This window comes from Dipodomys merriami, unplaced genomic scaffold, assembly GCF_024711535.1.
Source record: "Dipodomys merriami isolate MVZ:Mamm:240054 unplaced genomic scaffold, mDipMer1.0.p SCAF_37, whole genome shotgun sequence".
NCBI classification, from domain to species: Eukaryota; Metazoa; Chordata; class Mammalia; order Rodentia; family Heteromyidae; genus Dipodomys; species Dipodomys merriami.
In genome coordinates, this window is record NW_027205270.1 from 8,833,284 (window position 1) to 8,852,938 (window position 19,655).

The 19,655-nt window shown below is 35.8% G+C and overlaps 1 protein-coding gene across 3 annotated transcripts in view; it reads left to right on the forward strand.

The window, feature by feature from the left end:
• The window catches only part of Ctnna2 (catenin alpha 2), a 1,104,669-nt gene that overhangs the window by 1,000,966 nt on the left and 84,048 nt on the right, over positions 1-19,655 (forward strand). For all 3 annotated transcript variants that reach the window (XM_069989104.1, XM_069989103.1, XM_069989105.1), the window contains 3 exons: positions 8,551-8,643; positions 9,552-9,708; positions 17,075-17,275. In XM_069989104.1, coding sequence (XP_069845205.1) covers positions 8,551-8,643; positions 9,552-9,708; positions 17,075-17,275 — 451 coding nt within the window. The remainder of the gene's footprint in view (positions 1-8,550; positions 8,644-9,551; positions 9,709-17,074; positions 17,276-19,655) is intronic.

Below are 19,655 nucleotides of genomic sequence, written 5' to 3' on the forward strand. Positions count from 1 at the left end.
TATTTACTTATATGAGACTCAGAAACAAAATAATAGTGGGATGTAATCACATTTTGTTTCCTTGATGTAAAGATGGAGATTAAATCCCCACAGGCCTTTAGTAATTAAAAGGCATCACATTCATTGCATGGTTTTAGATAACACATGACAAGCCTCTTCCATTTTTTTTCCCATAACCACACATTATTGATGAAGCAACATCAAGAAGGCATTAGGTGATGCTTTATTGCATTATTTTAAGCCAGGGAGGGTTTCTTTTTTAAATATATGAAGGATATAGATTTATGCTGAGTGATTCAGCTATGAAGCAGACACATCAATTTGTTCATGAATGTGAGCTGGTGATTACCTCCATTAAAGTCACTAGGGCAGACTGATCACTTTAATTTAGGCAGAGGCATGCACATTGCATTTTCTAGTAGTGTGTGTGTGTGTGTGTGTGTGTGTGTGCGCGCGCGCGCGCGTGCGTGTGTGCATCCCCAGGAACACAAGCAAAAGAGCTATTTTATACCCCAGAAGAGCCCTAGCAATGCAAATTTGTGTTGTCATAGGTGTCTAACTACAGGCAAGGTTGTGAGGCCTGGTGGGACTGTAAAGAATTTGCTTTGCAGACCTGTGTGGCAGCATGTTTCATTTGATATTGGCTACTGAATGCTGATTTGATGTTAAACTGCCAAAAAGTGGTGGTATAGGAAACATAATTGCTCAGAATTCCAGATCATCAAACTTGGGCCCTCCTTTAGTGGTGACAAGTTGAATAGGAACTTGTGGGATTTTGTTAATTAGAAAATTGGAATGAAGCACCTGTGGGCCCAGCTGTGCTCTAGGTGTATGGTAAAGTTCTCCTGATAGAATTCATAGTACATCTGGACTAATGTGAAGCCATTTATTTAGCAATCAGATTTCTATTTGTGACTCACAGAATGAAAACTTTTGAGAAAATTGGTAGGAGAGAAGTCAAGAAGAGACATGATGCAGGATTTGTGATGCAGTGTTGGTACCACTGGAGAATTAGCAAATTGTTCATTTCTGTGAAGCTTTCAGCTCCTATATGGCCATATACAAACAAATGTCATAACAAGTCTCTTTCATCTAGAAATTATCCTTCTTCCAGGAGCCAAAACAAGACTCCAGAAGATGCAGATTACTTTGTTTTTGTAATAGCAAACACTGAAACTTCTCTGAATATATGACAACAGGCAATGAATTTACCAAATGATGAAGAAACATCTTTAGGGAATCTTCATCATTAAAAATTGTTTGAAAGTATATGGAAAATCTAAATGGCTATAAATGTAGTTTACTGGTACAGTGTTGGCTGAACCTGTGCAAGACATTGGGTTTCACCTTTAGCACCAAAAATAGATAAAAGTATAGAGAAAATACTTGTGATTTGGGATATATCAAGCAATGAAATAAGCAGTGACAAAAGAATCACTGAGACTGATTATAGAAATTGTACAAAGTTACAAACTAAGCTATGCAAACAGTGAAATATAAAATAGACCTCCCCTCACAATTTATCATGGCCTTTACTTTCTTTCCTTTGTAATACTCAACCTAGTATGAACTTCTCAAAACATTTTGAATTCAGCCCTTTTTATAATCATAGGTTCCATGTCCATGAATTCAATTAACCACAGACTGGAAATAGTAGGGGAAAAATTGCATTATACTGAGCAAGAGCAGATATTTTTGAGTGAACAACTAGCTACAGAGCAACGTGTACTGTAATAGACTATATAAGCAATCTAGAGATGATTTAAAGTATATGAGAGGCTGTGCATAGTTCATATGCAAGCACACCCTTTTATATATAAAGGACTTGAAATCCTATACAATACCAAAGGATGGCTATATTTCAGTTCCACCAAATAAGTTCCTTTATGGGTATAGATAATTAATTGGTGTCCTCAATGTCTAATATACAAGCACCAAGTTAGCTGAATAAATTAGTAATTTATTGTTATTAAAATATTTATTTTATGGTGACCTTTCAATAAAATATTATAAAAATAAGAGTCAAATGCTTTTTAGCTGCTAAGTTTACTACTCTATTCGTTTCTTTGTAAGGCATATTCTGTTTTTATTTTATATTTTATAACGGATTAAATTGAGACTAAGAAAGACAAAGAATAGAAACTGTAGGGAACACACACTTCACAATTATCTGATTTAAAAATACAAAGTACATAGAACAAGACTATCCTATGCCTTTGTTATAGGGCATCTTTTTTGTACAACTACTTAAAGATAATAAAAAAAATTTGTTAAAATGAATTGGATGCTTTAGAAGTGCCATTTAACATTAAAGCAAGATAAAAGTTTCATTTCCTTCTGTCCCACTTGTCTTCATGCTGCATCATATGCTGGGACCAGTGAGATACTTCAGGCACCCTACCCTGGTTCCATTATTCCTGCTGTATAAGTCTCCACTCAGCACAACCCTACTTAGTGGTATTCAGACTGATCAATTCACTCCAGTATGAGACAGCCACATTTTAAGAGGATTTCAAAAGACCTCAACCTAAAGGATACACACTCCTACTATATTATCTGTGACAGTGAGTCTTGGATTTTCGTCAAACCACATTTTGTCACCTATATCTACACTGATGTCCATATCCTCGTTAAGACCAAATATCTTGGCTTTAACATCAGCTGCTTTTGTTTTGCTTTTCAAAGTTTTAAGGAAGGTGTATTACTGTTGACTGAATTGTAAAATTCCATCTCTTATATAGAAAAGACGTTCTGAGAGGACCTTGATTTATAAGTAAGGTAGATATAGATATGAATGCTTTCTGTATGCTAATTCTGTATCAAGAAATGAATGAAGCTTCTGATGGACACAAGCTCCTTTCATTGCCTTGATGCTGATAGAGTAATACTGTACATAAGTTTGTGCCATCATTCTTCCTCTCTCTAGTCTTATAAGGTCATGTAACTAGTGCCTATAAATTCAAAGAATTCCTTTTAATAGTAAATAAGTTCTTTTTATCTTCAAATTTATGATGATGATGAAGTATTAACACAAGGAGCAAGTGCTTTATGGACCTCCGAATTGCTTTTCTGTTTCATTTCAATAGTGTGTTCTTCTCAAACCACCAGTATGATACCTGAAGCTGTAAAATTAATGAAATGATACAGCATTTGGAGGTTGAACGCACTAAAGATGTGCTGTATTTGGAATTGAACAGAATCATGACTATTAAAAGTGTAATTTGATTTTCAGGGCCAGAAAAAGAGAAATTATTCTCATTTTTTTCTAATCTACCTCTTATCACTTTGGAGTGATATCTAAATGCTTTCTTAGCAGAGGTTTTTAATTCGGACTCAGTCTTATCGACATTTTGGCTTTTCAAGACTGTGATAGTTTGCACAGACATGATACATTGTTTACCTAAAGCTTTGAGTTGTCTGGGTGTTTGTGAGATTGAAAAACATTTTCCATGGGCTGAAGGTGTAGGTCAGTGATGGAGTACATGGTGAACATGTGTGAAGACCTGGGTTCAATCTCAGAAACCCTTCCCATTTGTATTTCAAAGGCTGACAGTGTTTTTCTTACATTTCTGGCAATATTGTATCAATTTCATTGCCCCAGCACATCTCAGGAATATAATCTCTCAGGAATATAATCTCCCAGGAATATAATCACTGTTTTTCATCAGCCAAGGTTATTATTAAAGTTAGGGAACACATGCTGATTACAGATTTAGTTCAGGAAGCAAGTTAATTTCTTAGAGGGATCGATATCAGCTGCCCTTGCTGGTTTATGTTTTGGTCTAATCCTGCTAAATGACATTATTTGTCTGCCTACTTAAACAATGTGCCTGCAGAAGAGGAAGAGAATAAAAAGGACAATCACTGAGCAGCCAGAAAGGTGTGCTTATCTAGTAATCAGAAAAAAAAGAACAAAAATAACAACAAAAAATTGTAAGATGGACATCTGACCTTCTCATAATAGATTTAATGATTCCTATGTGCCACTACTGATCACTTTAACATAATTTGATGACAATTTTGAAGCTTCACCCACTTTTTTCCAGGATAACTATTTTTATTTATTTATTTATTACCTGTACTGGGGCTTGAACTCAGACTGGACCACTGTTTCTTAACTTTTTCACTAAAGAGTGGAGCTTGACTACTTGAGCCAAAGCTTCACATCTGAGAAAAGTCTCAGAGACTTTTTCTGCCATATGTTGGTTCCAAATCTCAATCCTCAAATCTCATAGCCTCTTGAGGAGCTAAGATTACAGGTATAGGTCATTCTTGCTTGGCTTAGACAACTCATTTTAAAGACCTTATGACAGGGATAGAAGGGCCCAGTCTTCTCAGCTTTGACTGGAAAAGGCAAATGTTTATTTATATTATTAAGGCAAATGTTCTGGAGGAAAGTTTCCATCCATAGTCCATAAATGGGATTTGGTACCATTAATTTACCAAAGAGGGCTGACACTCATCCTCATGGCCTAGTTAACATTCAGAAATCCTCAATAACCTTATTTTTTTTTAATTTTTTAAACTCTTAAGTACCAAATCAATTTAGATAGCCCCAAATTAAATATGTAAGTTACATATATAGTTTTCTAAACTTCCAGGAAGAATGTCTTATTTAGGCTGTAACTTACAATAGAGGAAGCAAAGGCCTGAGCTAGTTGAGCATGGTTGTCCCATCAGGCTACTTGCTTGGTTGATTCAAACAGGTTTCAGAATTTTACCAAGTTTTATCTTGTTGCTCAGTGTCTTTTGGATTGCAGTCTACTAATGGGCTATTATTTCCTTTTTTACTTGTATTCATCTTTTCAACTATGTAATGATTTTTATCCTCCATTCCCTCCATTAACGGTGCTAAATTGCTCATGAAGAAAATAAGGTGCTTTGAGAATAGAATATTTTATTTTACCAAGAAGTTTCTGTGATAGTAACATGAGAGTTACAACTAAAGAACAGATCATTGAAATAAGTTATCAAATACCTGCTGAGTATAGTATTCATGGACTATTGTTAACATGTTAGGTGGTATTTTAAGTTATATTATTGATTAGAACAGCCTCAGAGTATGAAATACAGTGTTAATTACTGACAAAATTGTCAAAATCAAAATGCATAAAATGATGTTCAGAGTCACCATGATGCCAGTGAGTTTAGTGTGAAGCCGAGAAAGGCAAGCCAAAACAAACTAAGAAAGGTAGAGGGATTTGGATGGCATCCATGACCAATTTAAAATACGCAGGCCTGCCTTTGGAGATACGGAAATCCTTAGCATCATATTGGAAATATTTTCAGAATGTTTCAGAATACAATACAAGGTAAATGAAATTCTGAGTTTTAAGTAGAATTAAACAGCAGGAGTATATTGCAGAGTGGAGCCTGCCAAACTGTAGGATTTGTGGATCAGTAAAATTAAAGATAATAAATAATTGGAGGACTATGGAGAGTTGCCAGCTATTTATTTTTGCCAAGTGTTGCTAGCATTATATCCCTTTCTGAGAGTCCGTTGAATGTTGAGGTTCTCACATTGGACCTAGTAGGGTTTTTTTGTTTGTTTTAAGATGAAGGAAATCTTACAAAAGTTACATAAAATTTATTGTCCATGAGTAGATTTCACTGGTTGGCAATTCCTCTGTGCATGAGAACAACAATTATTAACACGAAGTCCCTGAAGGTAGCTTCCAAAAACCATGCACAACCAGCATGAATGGGCAACTGAGTCCTGGTATAGTGCTCCTCTTATACGCAGACACCTGTTCTTTCATTGCCCAAACCATGCTTCAGCCTCAAATCTTACTCTGGATTATCTTATTTATACTATGAATCTTTGAGATTTATACAAGTCCAAAAAATGATTTACCAGAGATAGTACCATTAAAATTATTTTATTGTAGACAGTTTTGAGTATATCCTGAAGTAGAGAATGTATAACGAACCAACACACATGACCATCCAGTATCAACAATTATGAAGCAGTGGGCAACATGTTTGTTTTATGCCTCCTCTCATTTTTCTAACACCAGAAAATTATATTGCAAATCTCAAACATTACATAATTTCATTCATCTATATATCTTTCAAACATATAGATCTTATTTTTATTTAAAGCAGTCAGTAAACCATTAGCACACTTTTAAATATTAATAACTCCATAATATCTAATATATAACCAGTATATAGTTTCTTTGATGGCTATATCAGTGTACTTTAATTTGTACATTTACTCATGTAAATACTTACATATAACTATAGCTTACTCAGTATACAAATGAAGTTTTTAGTCTGTCAGTTTCTAACCATTGGGATTTTCATGATTTTTAAATGTGTAATTTTATTTTACATGGTTCATCCATTAAATGTACTACAAATTGAGTTGATCCTAAGGATTTATTGCTATTATGTTTTTATTTTTGGCTAGAGTGTTTCATAGAGGTGTTATGTTTCCCTGAGAGAGCCACACTTGTTAGCAGATGTTTTTCAAAATGTGATCTTGAGTTTCTCTCATTCACAAGACCAAATAGTGAAGAGCAAACAATGCCATCTTATAAAACTATCATTCAATAGTAGGAACAATTGTTCAACAGCAGACATCAGAAGAATGCAATTGAAGATTAAAATATTGAATCTGAAGTACATATACATCTTCAGATCATACTTACTACCTGACTTTTTCATAAGCCAACATGGACAAAGGATGCTGCATTCTGGACTAATCCCAAAGACCAGAATTTCAGAACCATTTACAGAGTTGGCAAGCTTCTGTTAGAAAGGAAAATTTGCCTAGTCAAATGTGGTTGAAACTCAATTTTACTTTTGACTTTTTATTTGTAGTGTATTCCAAATCATAGCATACAACACATTCTACTCAATTCAAAGATTATTCTTTATATCGTTCTTTGAATGCATATAGAGTATTTGAAGCAGGCACTTAGAATATAAGTGAATTAAAAAATAACAAAGTATACTCAAAATGCAAAATGGAGATAATATGACATAGGAAAAGGAAAATGAAGTTGAGACCTGCATTATTTGTCACTACTCAGCTATAAGAAGTATTTTGCCCCTACACATTAACTATTCTTTCTTGTGAATCAGTGCAACAAGGAATATTTATATTTCCTCAGACCTACATTTAAAATTGTAATAATGAAATTACCTGAAGAAGCAAAGGTGAACTATGGAACATAAGAAAACACACATGGACTGTTTATAGTTCATTTAAGATGTATCTCTCAGTAGACACTCTCACTGTAAGAAGCAAAATATGATTTCATCTTACTCCTCAAAAAGTGATTTTTTACACAAATTATTTATTTATGTCATCTTTGAAGATATATCTACTATTACTTACACACCTTCTGTCATTGATAAGAATACAGCCCTCACTATATGAAGTGATCACATTGCTGGTTAAGAGCTTGGGCCTGCTGGTTGCCAGCTCTATGCACTTCCTCCTCCTCAACACAGTCTACTGAAGGTTTCTTTTGCATTAGAGCTAATCACATATGCAGTACTTTCAGGACATTCAGGCATTTCCAAGAAAAAATAGTCTAGATTTGGAAACTAGAGGTGAGCAAAGTGCAAAAAGACCAGTGACCCAAGGTTCCATGAGATTCTCTCTTGGCTAATCACTTACTCTGTTTACTCTCTCCTCCACAGCCCTTCCTGCCCTTCTTTTCTCCTTTGCCCTTTCTAATTTCCAATTTTCCATCTTTTGACAGTAGCTTGATGGGACTGGTTAGTATGTTGATGGTAGCTCTGTGTGCTATTGACCTTGGCCAATCAACATGACCTTGTATTACCACTCTCACTTCTTGATGAGAAGAAATAATATCTTTGCCTATGGAACTTGAATTTAGTTCATTTGTTCTGGCTTACATAGTGTTTTTGAAAAATCAACTTTATATACCTTTATGGTACACTTTCACAATCTAATTTGCCATCTTGAGTAGTGTTATATTGCCTTTTGGGTCATACTAGCCTTTTCTACACATCTCTCTCAGCTGCTGCTAAAGGTACTTGAATTCACTACTGATAGACTAGCATGTTCCAGCAGATCTGAGATCCTGTGAGTAGAGCAATCTTTGACTTTCTGCTAATAATGAGACTCTTAAATCCAAAGCATCACCTGTAGCATTTCTCTCACAGGTCAAAATTAAATACTGATGTGGCCAAGATCACAGCATTTTTTTTACTGTAGGATGTATCTTTGTGGGCACATTGAAGAGTGTAGACAGATTAGGGCAGTCTATGGGGGAAACAGTTTAAAGCTAGCTACTCTATTAAAATGTCATTATGTGTGCTCAATGCAATAATTTGTTTCTAATAGTCTGCATATGAAATAGTAAATATTTGGCATAATATAGAAACATAATCTTGTTACTATAGTCTGAATATGAAATAGTAAATATTTGACATAATACAGAAACATAATCTTATTATATAGGTGGAAGGATTTTCCTTGAAGTGATTTTTACAGAGAATGTGCCAGACCATGCAATAATATATTTTCCCTTTCTTCCAACATTATATTTACTTGAGTCTTCTTCCATACAGGTTGCCAATTTGGCCTGTTCCATTTCCAATAATGAGGAAGGGGTGAAATTAGTTCGGATGGCAGCTACCCAGATTGACAGCCTGTGTCCCCAGGTAAGCCTGCTTCATGTTGTTTCAAAATCCAATCCCTGACCTGATGTTCAAGATACTCTACACGTAAGCCTTCCTGTCTTTCTTTTTTGTCCACATTTCTTCTCCATTTTTAAGGTCAATCTTCAAAATCCCTCTGTTTATTGCATATTAATTGTACAATGTTTTCATTGTTTTTTAAATTTTATTTTGTTGTAAAGGTGATATATAGAGGAGTTACAATTATATAAGTAAGCTAATGAGTATGTTTATGTTTGGACATTGTTACCCACTCACATTTTTCTCCCACTTACTCTTCCCCCCTTATGCAATTTGAGAGAAAGGGAATTACAAAATGGTGAAAAAAGGGACAAAGGATGAACCAATGCAAAGGTGTTTTTGACAAGACACTGTGTTGGAAATTGAATCCCTGTTTCCATGATGTTATCCATCAGGGGCTATTTGAAGTTTTAGCTATCTCCAAAAGCCATGCTAACTTCTCCATGTATTCAGAATTATGGTTGCAATTGTATTTTTTTTCACTCATCTTGACTTTGTTCTGCTTGTTTTGGGTTTGTGATTTAAGTGCTTCATCTCTATTTACCTTGTCTCAACAAGTAAATTATAAGCTTCGCATTTGAAAAGCAGGAGTTACATTTCTCCCACATAAGTAACTAAGACTTGTCCATAAAATAGTTTTAGGAACCTGAGGCTAACTGCGCTATTTGAAAAACAAGCATCAAAACAAAAGCTAATGGTAGTTAATAACCCACTTTTACCTCCTTATTATTATTATTTTTTCTCCTAAACACAGACAATCCAATTATTCTGTCGAGCCTTCTGGTTCCAGGGTTCCAACATAGTCTTTGACCTGCCTCTTCTCCTTTTAAAAGAGTATGCCATCATTTCTCTGGATTGTTTCTAACAAATAGGTCATCAACGCCGCTCTCACGCTGGCTGCTCGGCCTCAAAGCAAAGTTGCTCAAGATAACATGGATGTCTTCAAAGACCAGTGGGAGAAGCAGGTCCGAGTGCTGACGGAGGCTGTGGATGACATTACTTCAGTGGATGACTTCCTGTCCGTCTCAGGTAATCACCACCCAGCCTTTAACAGGCAGTTCAGGAAGGATCAAAGGAAATAAGAAATCACACAAATTCATAGGTCTCTTAGTCATGTGATTTCCTTGACCTTTTGAGCATTGGATCAGATCTCAGCAAATGTGATTGTAACAACTTCTCTCAAATTCTAATTTTAAGGCACAGATTCAAGGCTACAGAGGAGAAAAGCACAACCAGAGCAGATTATTTTAAAAGGCTTAGTTTTATTTATTTTTAAAAATATTTTGAAATGTTAGGGATCAAGCCCAGGGTCTGTACATCCTAGGAAAGTTCTCCACAACTGAGCCTAACTTTCACCCTTTTCTTTTTGAAACAAAGCTTGTAACTCAATTGGCCTTGCCATCCATGTATGCCAGGATGTCTTTGAACTTGTCATCTTCCTACCTCTGCTTTTTGTGTGTTAAGATTACAGGTGTATATTACAACATTCAACTTAGATTGTCTCTCAGATTTTGTTCTAAAAAATTCTTTTACACTTTTCTCTCTCTCTCTTTTTCACTCTGTATGTGTGTATGTGCATGTGTGTGCATGCTCACACTTAGATGTGCATGTGTGCCAGTCCTGGTGCTTGAACTCATGGCCTGGGTGCTGTCACTGAGATTCTTTTCCTCAAGACTAGTGCTCTACTACTTGAGAGCCATAGTGCCACTTCTGGGTTTTTCTGAGTGGCTTATTGAAGATAAGAGTCTCACAGACTTTCAGGCTGTCTTCAAACCACAATTCTAAAATCTCAGGCTCTTGAGTAGCTAGGATTATAAGCATGAGCCACCAGTATCAGCCTCTTTCTTTAGTTTTTTTTTAAGCAGGATGTTCTTTTGATACATTTGAATCATACATGTGATTATGACACATGGATTATAGTATATAGAACTGATTAATCTACATGGATTATGTCTTAAAATAAGTAATCAGTTACTTGGATATCTATGTTAAAGGGATAATTTTTTCCAAGTGAAGATTCATAATAACTAAGGTAGAAATATCAGGCACAGACTTAAGCTACTAGAAGGTGCATGGGAGCGATTACCCTTCTGAGTATATCTGTGAAGTTGTACAAGGAAGTAAGTGAGAGAAAACATTCATGTCATCACTGTAATTGTAGCTTTTCTTCCTCATAAACATGGCCAGGCTGGAGGATGCTAGGTAGATAATGAATTATTGTGCAATTGGTTTGACTATGAGCCAGATTCCTGGATGGAATCTTTGACCAAAACAAATTTGGCCCAGTTGACCTGGAAGGGTCTCTGAATGGAGAAGGTCATTGGGAACATCAGCTCCTTTTATGAGGCATTCAAGGAATCAGGTGACCCTTGAAAACACAAACTGAACAGGGGGCAGTTTTTTGCACAGGTATAAAGAACTCACCTTCCCAGTCACTCAGCACTGGCTCTGATGGAGCTGGACAACCCAGACCCAAGAGGAAGACGTGGTATCCCTGCCGTGGGGGCAGGCTGACAGGACCTCTGATGGCATCTGCCGGGAAATGACTTCTGTGGGAGGCTGGTGTGCTAGATGTTTTTACTAGTTGTAAACTTTCCTTTACTGGAAGAAGCAGACCATGGATTTCCACTGGAGGCTTGTATTGCAGGCTTGTGTTTAAGGCCTGTCTCAGACCAGAGTAATCAAATCTATAGATTTAGTACATACTCAAAAAGCTGAGGTTTCAGTGATGGAGGGCAAGACAGGCAGATGGGGAAAAGAAGCCCACACATGGTTTGTGTCTATAATTTGCCTGACTCTGCCATTTGTTTGTCTTCTCACCCAAACTCTAGAAAAATGATATTATTATTTTGTCTTTTTTTGAGAAAACAGAGGATAAGCAACTCAGCAGAGATGGTATTTGTATCTTTATCCTCCTCTGTTCAGAAACTATACAGTTCTCAATATGTCAAAGAAAAGGGAGATTTCCTGTTTATGGTGCTTTCTACATTTTTCTTTTTAAAAAATATTTTAATTTTATTGTCAAGGTGATGTACTACATAAGTAAGGTAGTGAGTACATTTCTTGTTGAACTTGTTACCCCCTCCCTCATTTTTTTTCACTTTCCCTCCCCCACAATCCCCGCAAACTGTGCAGATCATTTCTAACATATTGTCTTATGAGTATCGCTATTGCATTGATTCCCCCCTTTGTCCTTTCCATTTCCTAATTCAGATAAACATATATATAATATCCAAGGTACCAAAATCAAATACAGTGACAACAAGGGATAAACCATAGGGAAAAAAAAACAAAAGAAACAAGAAATCACATAGTATATTGAAAACAACAGGGCTGAGAAGGTGTCTCAGTGGTAGAGTGTTTGCCTTGCATACATGAGGCCCTGGGTTCAATTTCCACGCCCCACATAAGCAGAAAAAGCTGGAAGTGGTGCTGTGGCTCAAGTGGTAGATCACTAACCTTGAGCTGAAGAGCTGAGGGACAGCACCCAGGCTCAGAGTTCAGACCCCATGACCGACCAAAAACAAAACAAAAAAACACCAAAAAAGAAAAATCTCTTGTGTCCATGTTTTGGAGTTCATTTCACTTAGCATCATCTTATATGGTTTTATATATATATATATATATATATATATATATATATATATATATATATGTATGTATGTATATATATATATATATATATTGAGCTATTCTGCTTATCTGCTAAGATTAACTATACTTTTTTCATTTCAGCTCCTTCTCCTACTTCATATATTTCTTTGTATAGGGGCTGATTGATAAGAGGACTCAGTATTTCACCATTAATAGAGTTGGTTCTTGGCTGATAGTTGAATGTTTAGCAATGTAAAAAAATATGCCTCCCTTTAACCAAGCCTGGGCCTCTGATCTATCTCTCAGGTATTTAGAAATTGTTTAGAGTCATGTTGAAGATCTAGCTAGATGCTGGGCAATAGAAAAGCATCTAGCAATGCTAAGATGGTTTCTAGTAGATTATCTTATTTTATTATCTCCATTACAAAGGGGTTTCAATTCAACAAATCAGTTTATGAGTACAATGTATCTTGATCAATTGTGAGGACAGTCAAAGTACTCTTAATAAAAAGAAAAAGAGGCCTCTTTTCCCATCTGACAACTCCTAGAAATCTGAGTTGCCTTTCATCTACAACTAAGTACTAAAGACTCATTCATTGCCTTTCTTCAGAGAAGAATCATTTTAGAACTTCAGAGCTTCCCAATGTGTCATTTTCTTCAAATACATGTACAGAAGTTTTTTCAAGTTAGAAGCAAGATGAGGAGGTCTTGGCTCAGACTTCTGGAAGAGTACAGAGCTTTGCTGACCCCACCCACTTTGCCCGAGCCCTGCCTCTGCCATTCCATTGTGCATCTCATTATTACAAGCAACAAGACAAGACTTTGGCTCCTGCTGATAACACTGTGCTGTCCAACCCTAGTGGCACAAATACCTCGGCATGCCATGACAGGAAAATGAACAGAAGCTGTCAGGGAGCCAGGTTGGCAGGGCTTGCTGGAGCATGCCTTTGGAGTTGACAATCAGGCAGCAGGCACCTTTCCACAGATGGGGTTTGACAAATAATGACACAGCCCACTCTTTCCTGCTGGTAGGCTGTGGACACAGCCCAATGGTTGGGGTAACTACTTCCCATCTCTTCTCTGAACTGAAGCCAAACATTTGCATCAGGAAATTGAAAGTTTGGCCCAGGAGATATTTTGGAATGACATTAATGACATTTTATGTATCTGTTTCTTCTTGGGGGAATATCCATTCTGGAAGGAAACTATTTAAAAAGATACAACATGAAAATCTTTGTTTAAAGGACTATGTTTTCTCTTTTTTATGTTAACTGAAGTTGTATATTTGAGTTTTTAATTTTTTTCTTTATGAAATGCAACAAGTTTGGAGAGCAATGATGCTAGCTATTAACATTACAGGAGCAAAAGCAATTTTCAGTTGTGGCCTGGGCTCATAAAAATGTGAAATGACTGCATTAGAACATTTAAACATTTCCCACTGGGCAGAAAGTACAGTTTTTAATAGTACTTTCAAATGAGTGCCTTGGCTTTAACCATGTGACAGTTTAATTCGTGGGTTTGGCTCACAAAATTGTAGACATCTAAGATCTATAAATGCCAATAGCTTGATCCCATAATGTCCAAGACTTTTGTTTGTGTTAGCCTTTATTATTTTTTGAAACACTGGGATCTTGAATTTGTTTTCTTTTAAAATTCACATGGTGACTTTGCTTTTGAGTTTTGGAACTATAGTTTTGTGGTTTATAGCAATCAAGTAGTTTTGTTACCATTGATTTTGTTTTTCAATAGCAAAATTACATATTTTTTGAAAGACTAAGGTTGCAAAAATCTCAAGGAAATTTATCGTGAAATATGTTGCAGTCAAATGTTTTATGACATGATTATATACTATAGCTGATATTAGAATATACCACCCAAGGTACATAACAGTTTTTCTTAGCTGTGTAATCTTTAGACTATACCAGTCTTTTATTACTATTTTAACCTCTCTCTATATATACATATGTATTTATTATTTATTATATATATAATATAGACTTAAGAACAGCATTCATCCTTCTCCTCCCTTTAGGAATTCTGTATCATGAAAATACTGTAGTGGGGTGGCTTAGTGGTGGTATGCTTGCCTTGCATGCATTAAGCCCTACGTTTGATTCGTCAGTACCACATAAACAGAAAAAGCCAGAGTGGTGCTGTTGCACAAGTGGTAGAGTGCTAGCCTTGAGCAAAAGAAGCTCAGGGACAGTGCTCAGGCCCTGAGTTCAAGTCCTAGGACTGGCCAAAAAAAAAACACCCCAAACCCCAAAACAACAACAACAACAACAAAACATAGTATAAAAATGTGCAATGGGTTTGCTCCTAATAATGAATATATTCATCAAGTATCTCTTCTTTGATTTCCTGCTGTCAGTATGTTGCAATCAGAAAGGCAAATATGAATCACATGTAGATTCTTCCAAATAATTCACTGCCCTTCTTGATATATTCCAGCACACTGGGCCCCAGACATGAGTAGGCAGGGCATAGGAGAAGAGTATAACAAGGAGTCCAAGAATCTATATTTGTACCAAATATAACAGGTACAGACCAAGGAATTCATATTTTTATGAGAAGGTACAGTTTTTCAAATACATTGTATTTTATAAATAAAATACAAATGTTCTAAATTTTGAATTGCAGAAGCTTTTGAATATCAATAGTTTTCAATTCAAAGGGGAAATTCATTATGTGCTGTACAAGTGAACATAACATGGTTATATTGAATAAGGTCAAAATAGATGTTCTTTTATGAATAGCAACTTATACTTGGCAACTTTCTACCCAGGGTTACCCAATTTCCTAAAGGAACAAATAATTCCCTCTGAATGTTTTCTTTAATGAAAGTAGGAGAGGAATCTTTTTTGGAAGACTGTAATTTTCTGAATATCATTTTTAACCCTTATTTTTTAGGATCTTTAAAATCAGAACTAGCTATAGAAACTTTTTAGCTAAAATTCTATTTTTGTCCTGCAAGTATTGATTGAATTTGGCTGCTATAATTTTTAGAGGCTGATTACTTTGTGAATTTGTTCTGTTTATCTGATTAAAGCATATGTATTTAAGTGTATTTGTATCTTATCCTGTTCAGAATGCTAAAACAGAACATTATAATTTGAGATGCTAATAAACAATGAAAAACATGAACTCATCCTGGGACTTGAACCCAAGGCCTGGGCACTGTCCCTGAGCATCTGAGTCCAGCACCATTTCTGAGTTTTGGATAGTTGACTGGAGATAAGAGTCTCTCAACCTCCTGAGTAGCTTGTTTCTCTCTGTTCTTCAGGTGGGCAAATCTGAGATAAAGATATTTTGTAAAAACTGCTCCTCATTGTGAGCCATCTTGTCCCTGTTAACACTTACAAGGTAGAAGAATAGAGAGACCTCTCTGGAGTTCTTTTGATAAGGCATTAATTCCACTTGTCTCTTTACTTATACCTAATCATCTAAAACTGTTATTACTTTTTAATACAATACCTCAAACAATATGAGGTCCTTGTTCAAACTATATGTATATCTATATATGATTTCTGCATGCTCTTTCTTCCATTTGAAATCTAAATTCAAATGCAAGAATAGAACCAGATGCCAGTAGCTCACACTTAATATCCTAGTTAATCAGGAATCTGAGATTTAGATCATAGTTCAAAGCTAGCTTGGGCAGGGAAGTCTGTAAGACTCCTATATTCAATTAGCCAGCAAAAAATATTGGAAGTGGAGCTGTGGCCCTAGTGGCATAGTGCTAGTATTGAGCAAATTAGCTCAGAGACAGCACTTTAAGACCTGTGTTCAAATTCCAGAACCAACACATGCACAGACACTAGGGAAATGATGGAAACCATCTTTACATAGGATTTCATTATATGAATTTTGGAGAGACATAAACATTCAGTACATTACAGTGTGTAGATGCTTAATATTATTCTTTCCAAAAGGCATTAAACATTTTGAAAAATGTTCTTTCCAGGATTGTTCAAAGAATATAATTACAGATTTTACATTGGATATGGGAGATTAAGTATTACTTACTAAAATGCAAGGGCATGTTGTTTCTCTGTGTCAGGAATGAATATAAACCCTTCCCCCCCACCCCCAGCTGCTTGTTTTCGGCTTTGGGCAATGAAGGTAGAGAGCTGCTTGCTTTGATTGTAATCTGATAAAAATTGAATCACACACTGGATTGTATTTTAACTTTAGGGAACTCCTATCTTCACCTACTCATCTTTCCAAGTATATATACCTTCTGTATCACATGAGTTAAAAAGACTGACTGGATGACTTTCTATATTGATAGCCTCAAGCTAGCCTGGTACTCAATGTATAGCCCAGATACGCCTAGAATTCAAAATCCTCTGGCTCAAGCCTCTTGAAAGCTGAGGTTACAGGAGTATATGAATGCATTTAGTGTGACAGCTTTTAGGAGATTCTGTTAGGCAATTAATGTCAGTCTTTGAAACAAGAGAAGATTTTCTTGACATCAGTGCTGCTTAAAGTGAGGTATCCATCCCGGTAGTAGAAGCATCATCTAGAAAGTTCATAGGATCTTTATTTCTTCTACCCTCGTGAATCAGAACATCTAGCATTAGGATCCAGAAACCTTCTGTAGAGCCACAAGGCCCCTAGCTTGATTTTAGATTTTACAACTACAATTATAAACTAGATTTTACAATAGCATTTCAGTGTTATTAGGATTGTAGTGAGATATACAAGGAGAGGCTCACCATAGTTGTTGACACTGTTTAGATTGGTTATTAAATTCTGTGTGATTTAAAGTCCTATATATATGCATGTGTTCTTTCCACAGAAAATCACATCTTGGAGGATGTAAACAAATGTGTGATAGCCCTCCAAGAGGGAGATGTGGATACTCTGGACCGCACAGCAGGGGCCATCAGAGGCCGGGCAGCTCGGGTCATACACATCATCAATGCTGAGATGGAGAACTATGAAGCTGGGGTTTACACTGAGAAGGTGCTGGAAGCTACAAAATTGCTTTCAGAGACAGGTAACTATGGACAATATACCTAGCAAAATTGTTAATGCCATGATTAATTTCTGTGCCTGAACAAAGGTGGTTCATTTTTTTATATAGTCTCTTATGCTTCTAGATAGAATGCAGTAAGAGGCATGGAGTACTTCGGTGTACTTTGTTTCTTGAGTTTGAATTGATACATTTAGCAGAATAACAATCTTACTATTTTAGACCTGTGACTAGTTTTCCTATGTAATTTCATTGGGTTCTCATAGGGACTTTAGGAAGTAGACATAGGAAGTTATATTCTTTGTCATGATAAATGAGAACATGTAGATTTGAATCTATAAAGAGGCTAGATAAGGAAAATGGTATGGATGTGATTGGAAATTGTAATATGAACTTGCAAATGATTTCTCCTTCTATTACTTGAGAAGCTAGGACCTTAAAGAAGTGCTGTGTAGTGTCAGTGTGCAGCATACAGACTCCAGGAAATACATAAGGAAAAATGCTCATAGGAAGGGAAATGCAGACAGCAAAAATGACATTACCTTCCCTTGATGACAGCCTTTTATGGCTGCTCCAGGTGCATGTGGTCATCTCCAAGGACTTATAGCTGTTATAAGACACAACTAAGTGTGAATGCTTGTCGTAAGTCTCTAGTGCATTGGAAATAGAAAAATGACCCCCTTCTATGGAGTTAGTAGTAGTTCTTCTACCAAGTCAGAAGAAAAAATCTACAACATTGAAAAGACTGGATCTTTTTTTTGGGGGGGAGGGGAGATAGTTTTTTCACTCTAGACGAATATCTCTTGGTTTGAGACACTTAAGTCATTTGTGCTTTGTATGATTGTTTTGGTATGCATGTGTGTTTATGTTTGTGTATGCATGAATAACTGTGTGTGTGAGAGAGAAAGAGGAAATGTTTGGAAAAGGGAAAACTAAAGGATAAAATAAGAATGTAACTCCATGTTGAATGGAGCTGTGAATGAGTAATGAATTGGGTCATATGTATGCACAGAAAACCTTTCCCTCAAACCCCAACAGGATCTTTTGGAAGAGTCTGCACATGAACTTTAGACACTACTAGGCATTTTAAAAATAGATGTCTTTGAAAGGTCACATAGAGCACTGTTCCAAGTTCTGCATGATGAGACATGCTAGTAGAAATATGTTTTCTCCTGCAGGGAAAATATTATTTACAAAGAATTTGTTTGCCCGTAAATAGCAAGAGAAAACTGTGTATAACTACAAGCATTGGTCATTTTCCCTGACATATGAGAAGAAAGGGAAGAGTGTAATATATAACAAAGAACATACCTAGAGATTGATGCTTTTGAGAATTCTAACAGACTTAGAATTTAAACTAACAATGATAAGTACAATAAGATTTATCCACATTTTAATTACCTGGGGTTTTGTACTGTTTTCTTCAAATAGGCATGGCCTTTACATTCAATAGTACAATCTAAGACAAGCTTTACAGTTAGTTATACCTCACTTAAGTGAGTTAGAAACTGTCATTTTTCTCTCCAGTTTAGAAACTTTTTTTATCTTGAAAGGAGAAACTATTCTCCCCTCCACTTATTCTGATTCATATGTTTGGACTCACCAACTCTATTTTGCAAAGTCTTAACTTTATGTAGTCTATCTAACACATAGTAGACTGTCTTGATGCTAAACATGCATAAAGAATATCAACAGAGTGAAAGAAGCAGAGACAAGACTCTTAACCTGCACATGATTAATGAGAACAATTGTAGCAAATGTTAGAAACAGAGCAAATTTGTGACTTTGATCTCCAATAGAATTCAGGTACTATTTAGGAGACATTTTAGTCTCTTTTTGTATTGTATCTTGGACTGCATAAATAACTTGAGTTGTACTCATTGGGCCAACATCTACTTAAATGTAAGGGCAACTGCTTAGTTGATTGAAATTTTAAAATACCTTTCATCCAGACTCTAAAAATGTCAATAACTGTGTGGCTATTTTTTCTGTTTAAGAAACAGTCAATGAAACAATCACCACTTCTGGATTAGTGTTGCTAATTGTTAGTTAGTTCTTATTGTCAAACCATTAGATGTTCTCACACCAGCTCTGCAATGATTGAGCATTCTGAAGATTTCTATATATGGTGTTTTAAAATTTGATAACTATGTCCAGATCCTAACTGAATATAGTAGTTAAGCAAGATAGGTTTCATTTTTTCAGAATCTATGGAAGGTAATGAGGAAAATGATTATGTAAGAGAGATTGAAATAGACATTACATAAAACCCTAATAGAAAATATGGAAATATCATTTGTATTGATGGGCTAAGAACTTGAATAGTCTAAGACATTATAAATTCTTTTGCTTCTGTCTTCAATTATTCTTCTTAATCAAAAACAATATTGTAATCTTAAGTAAC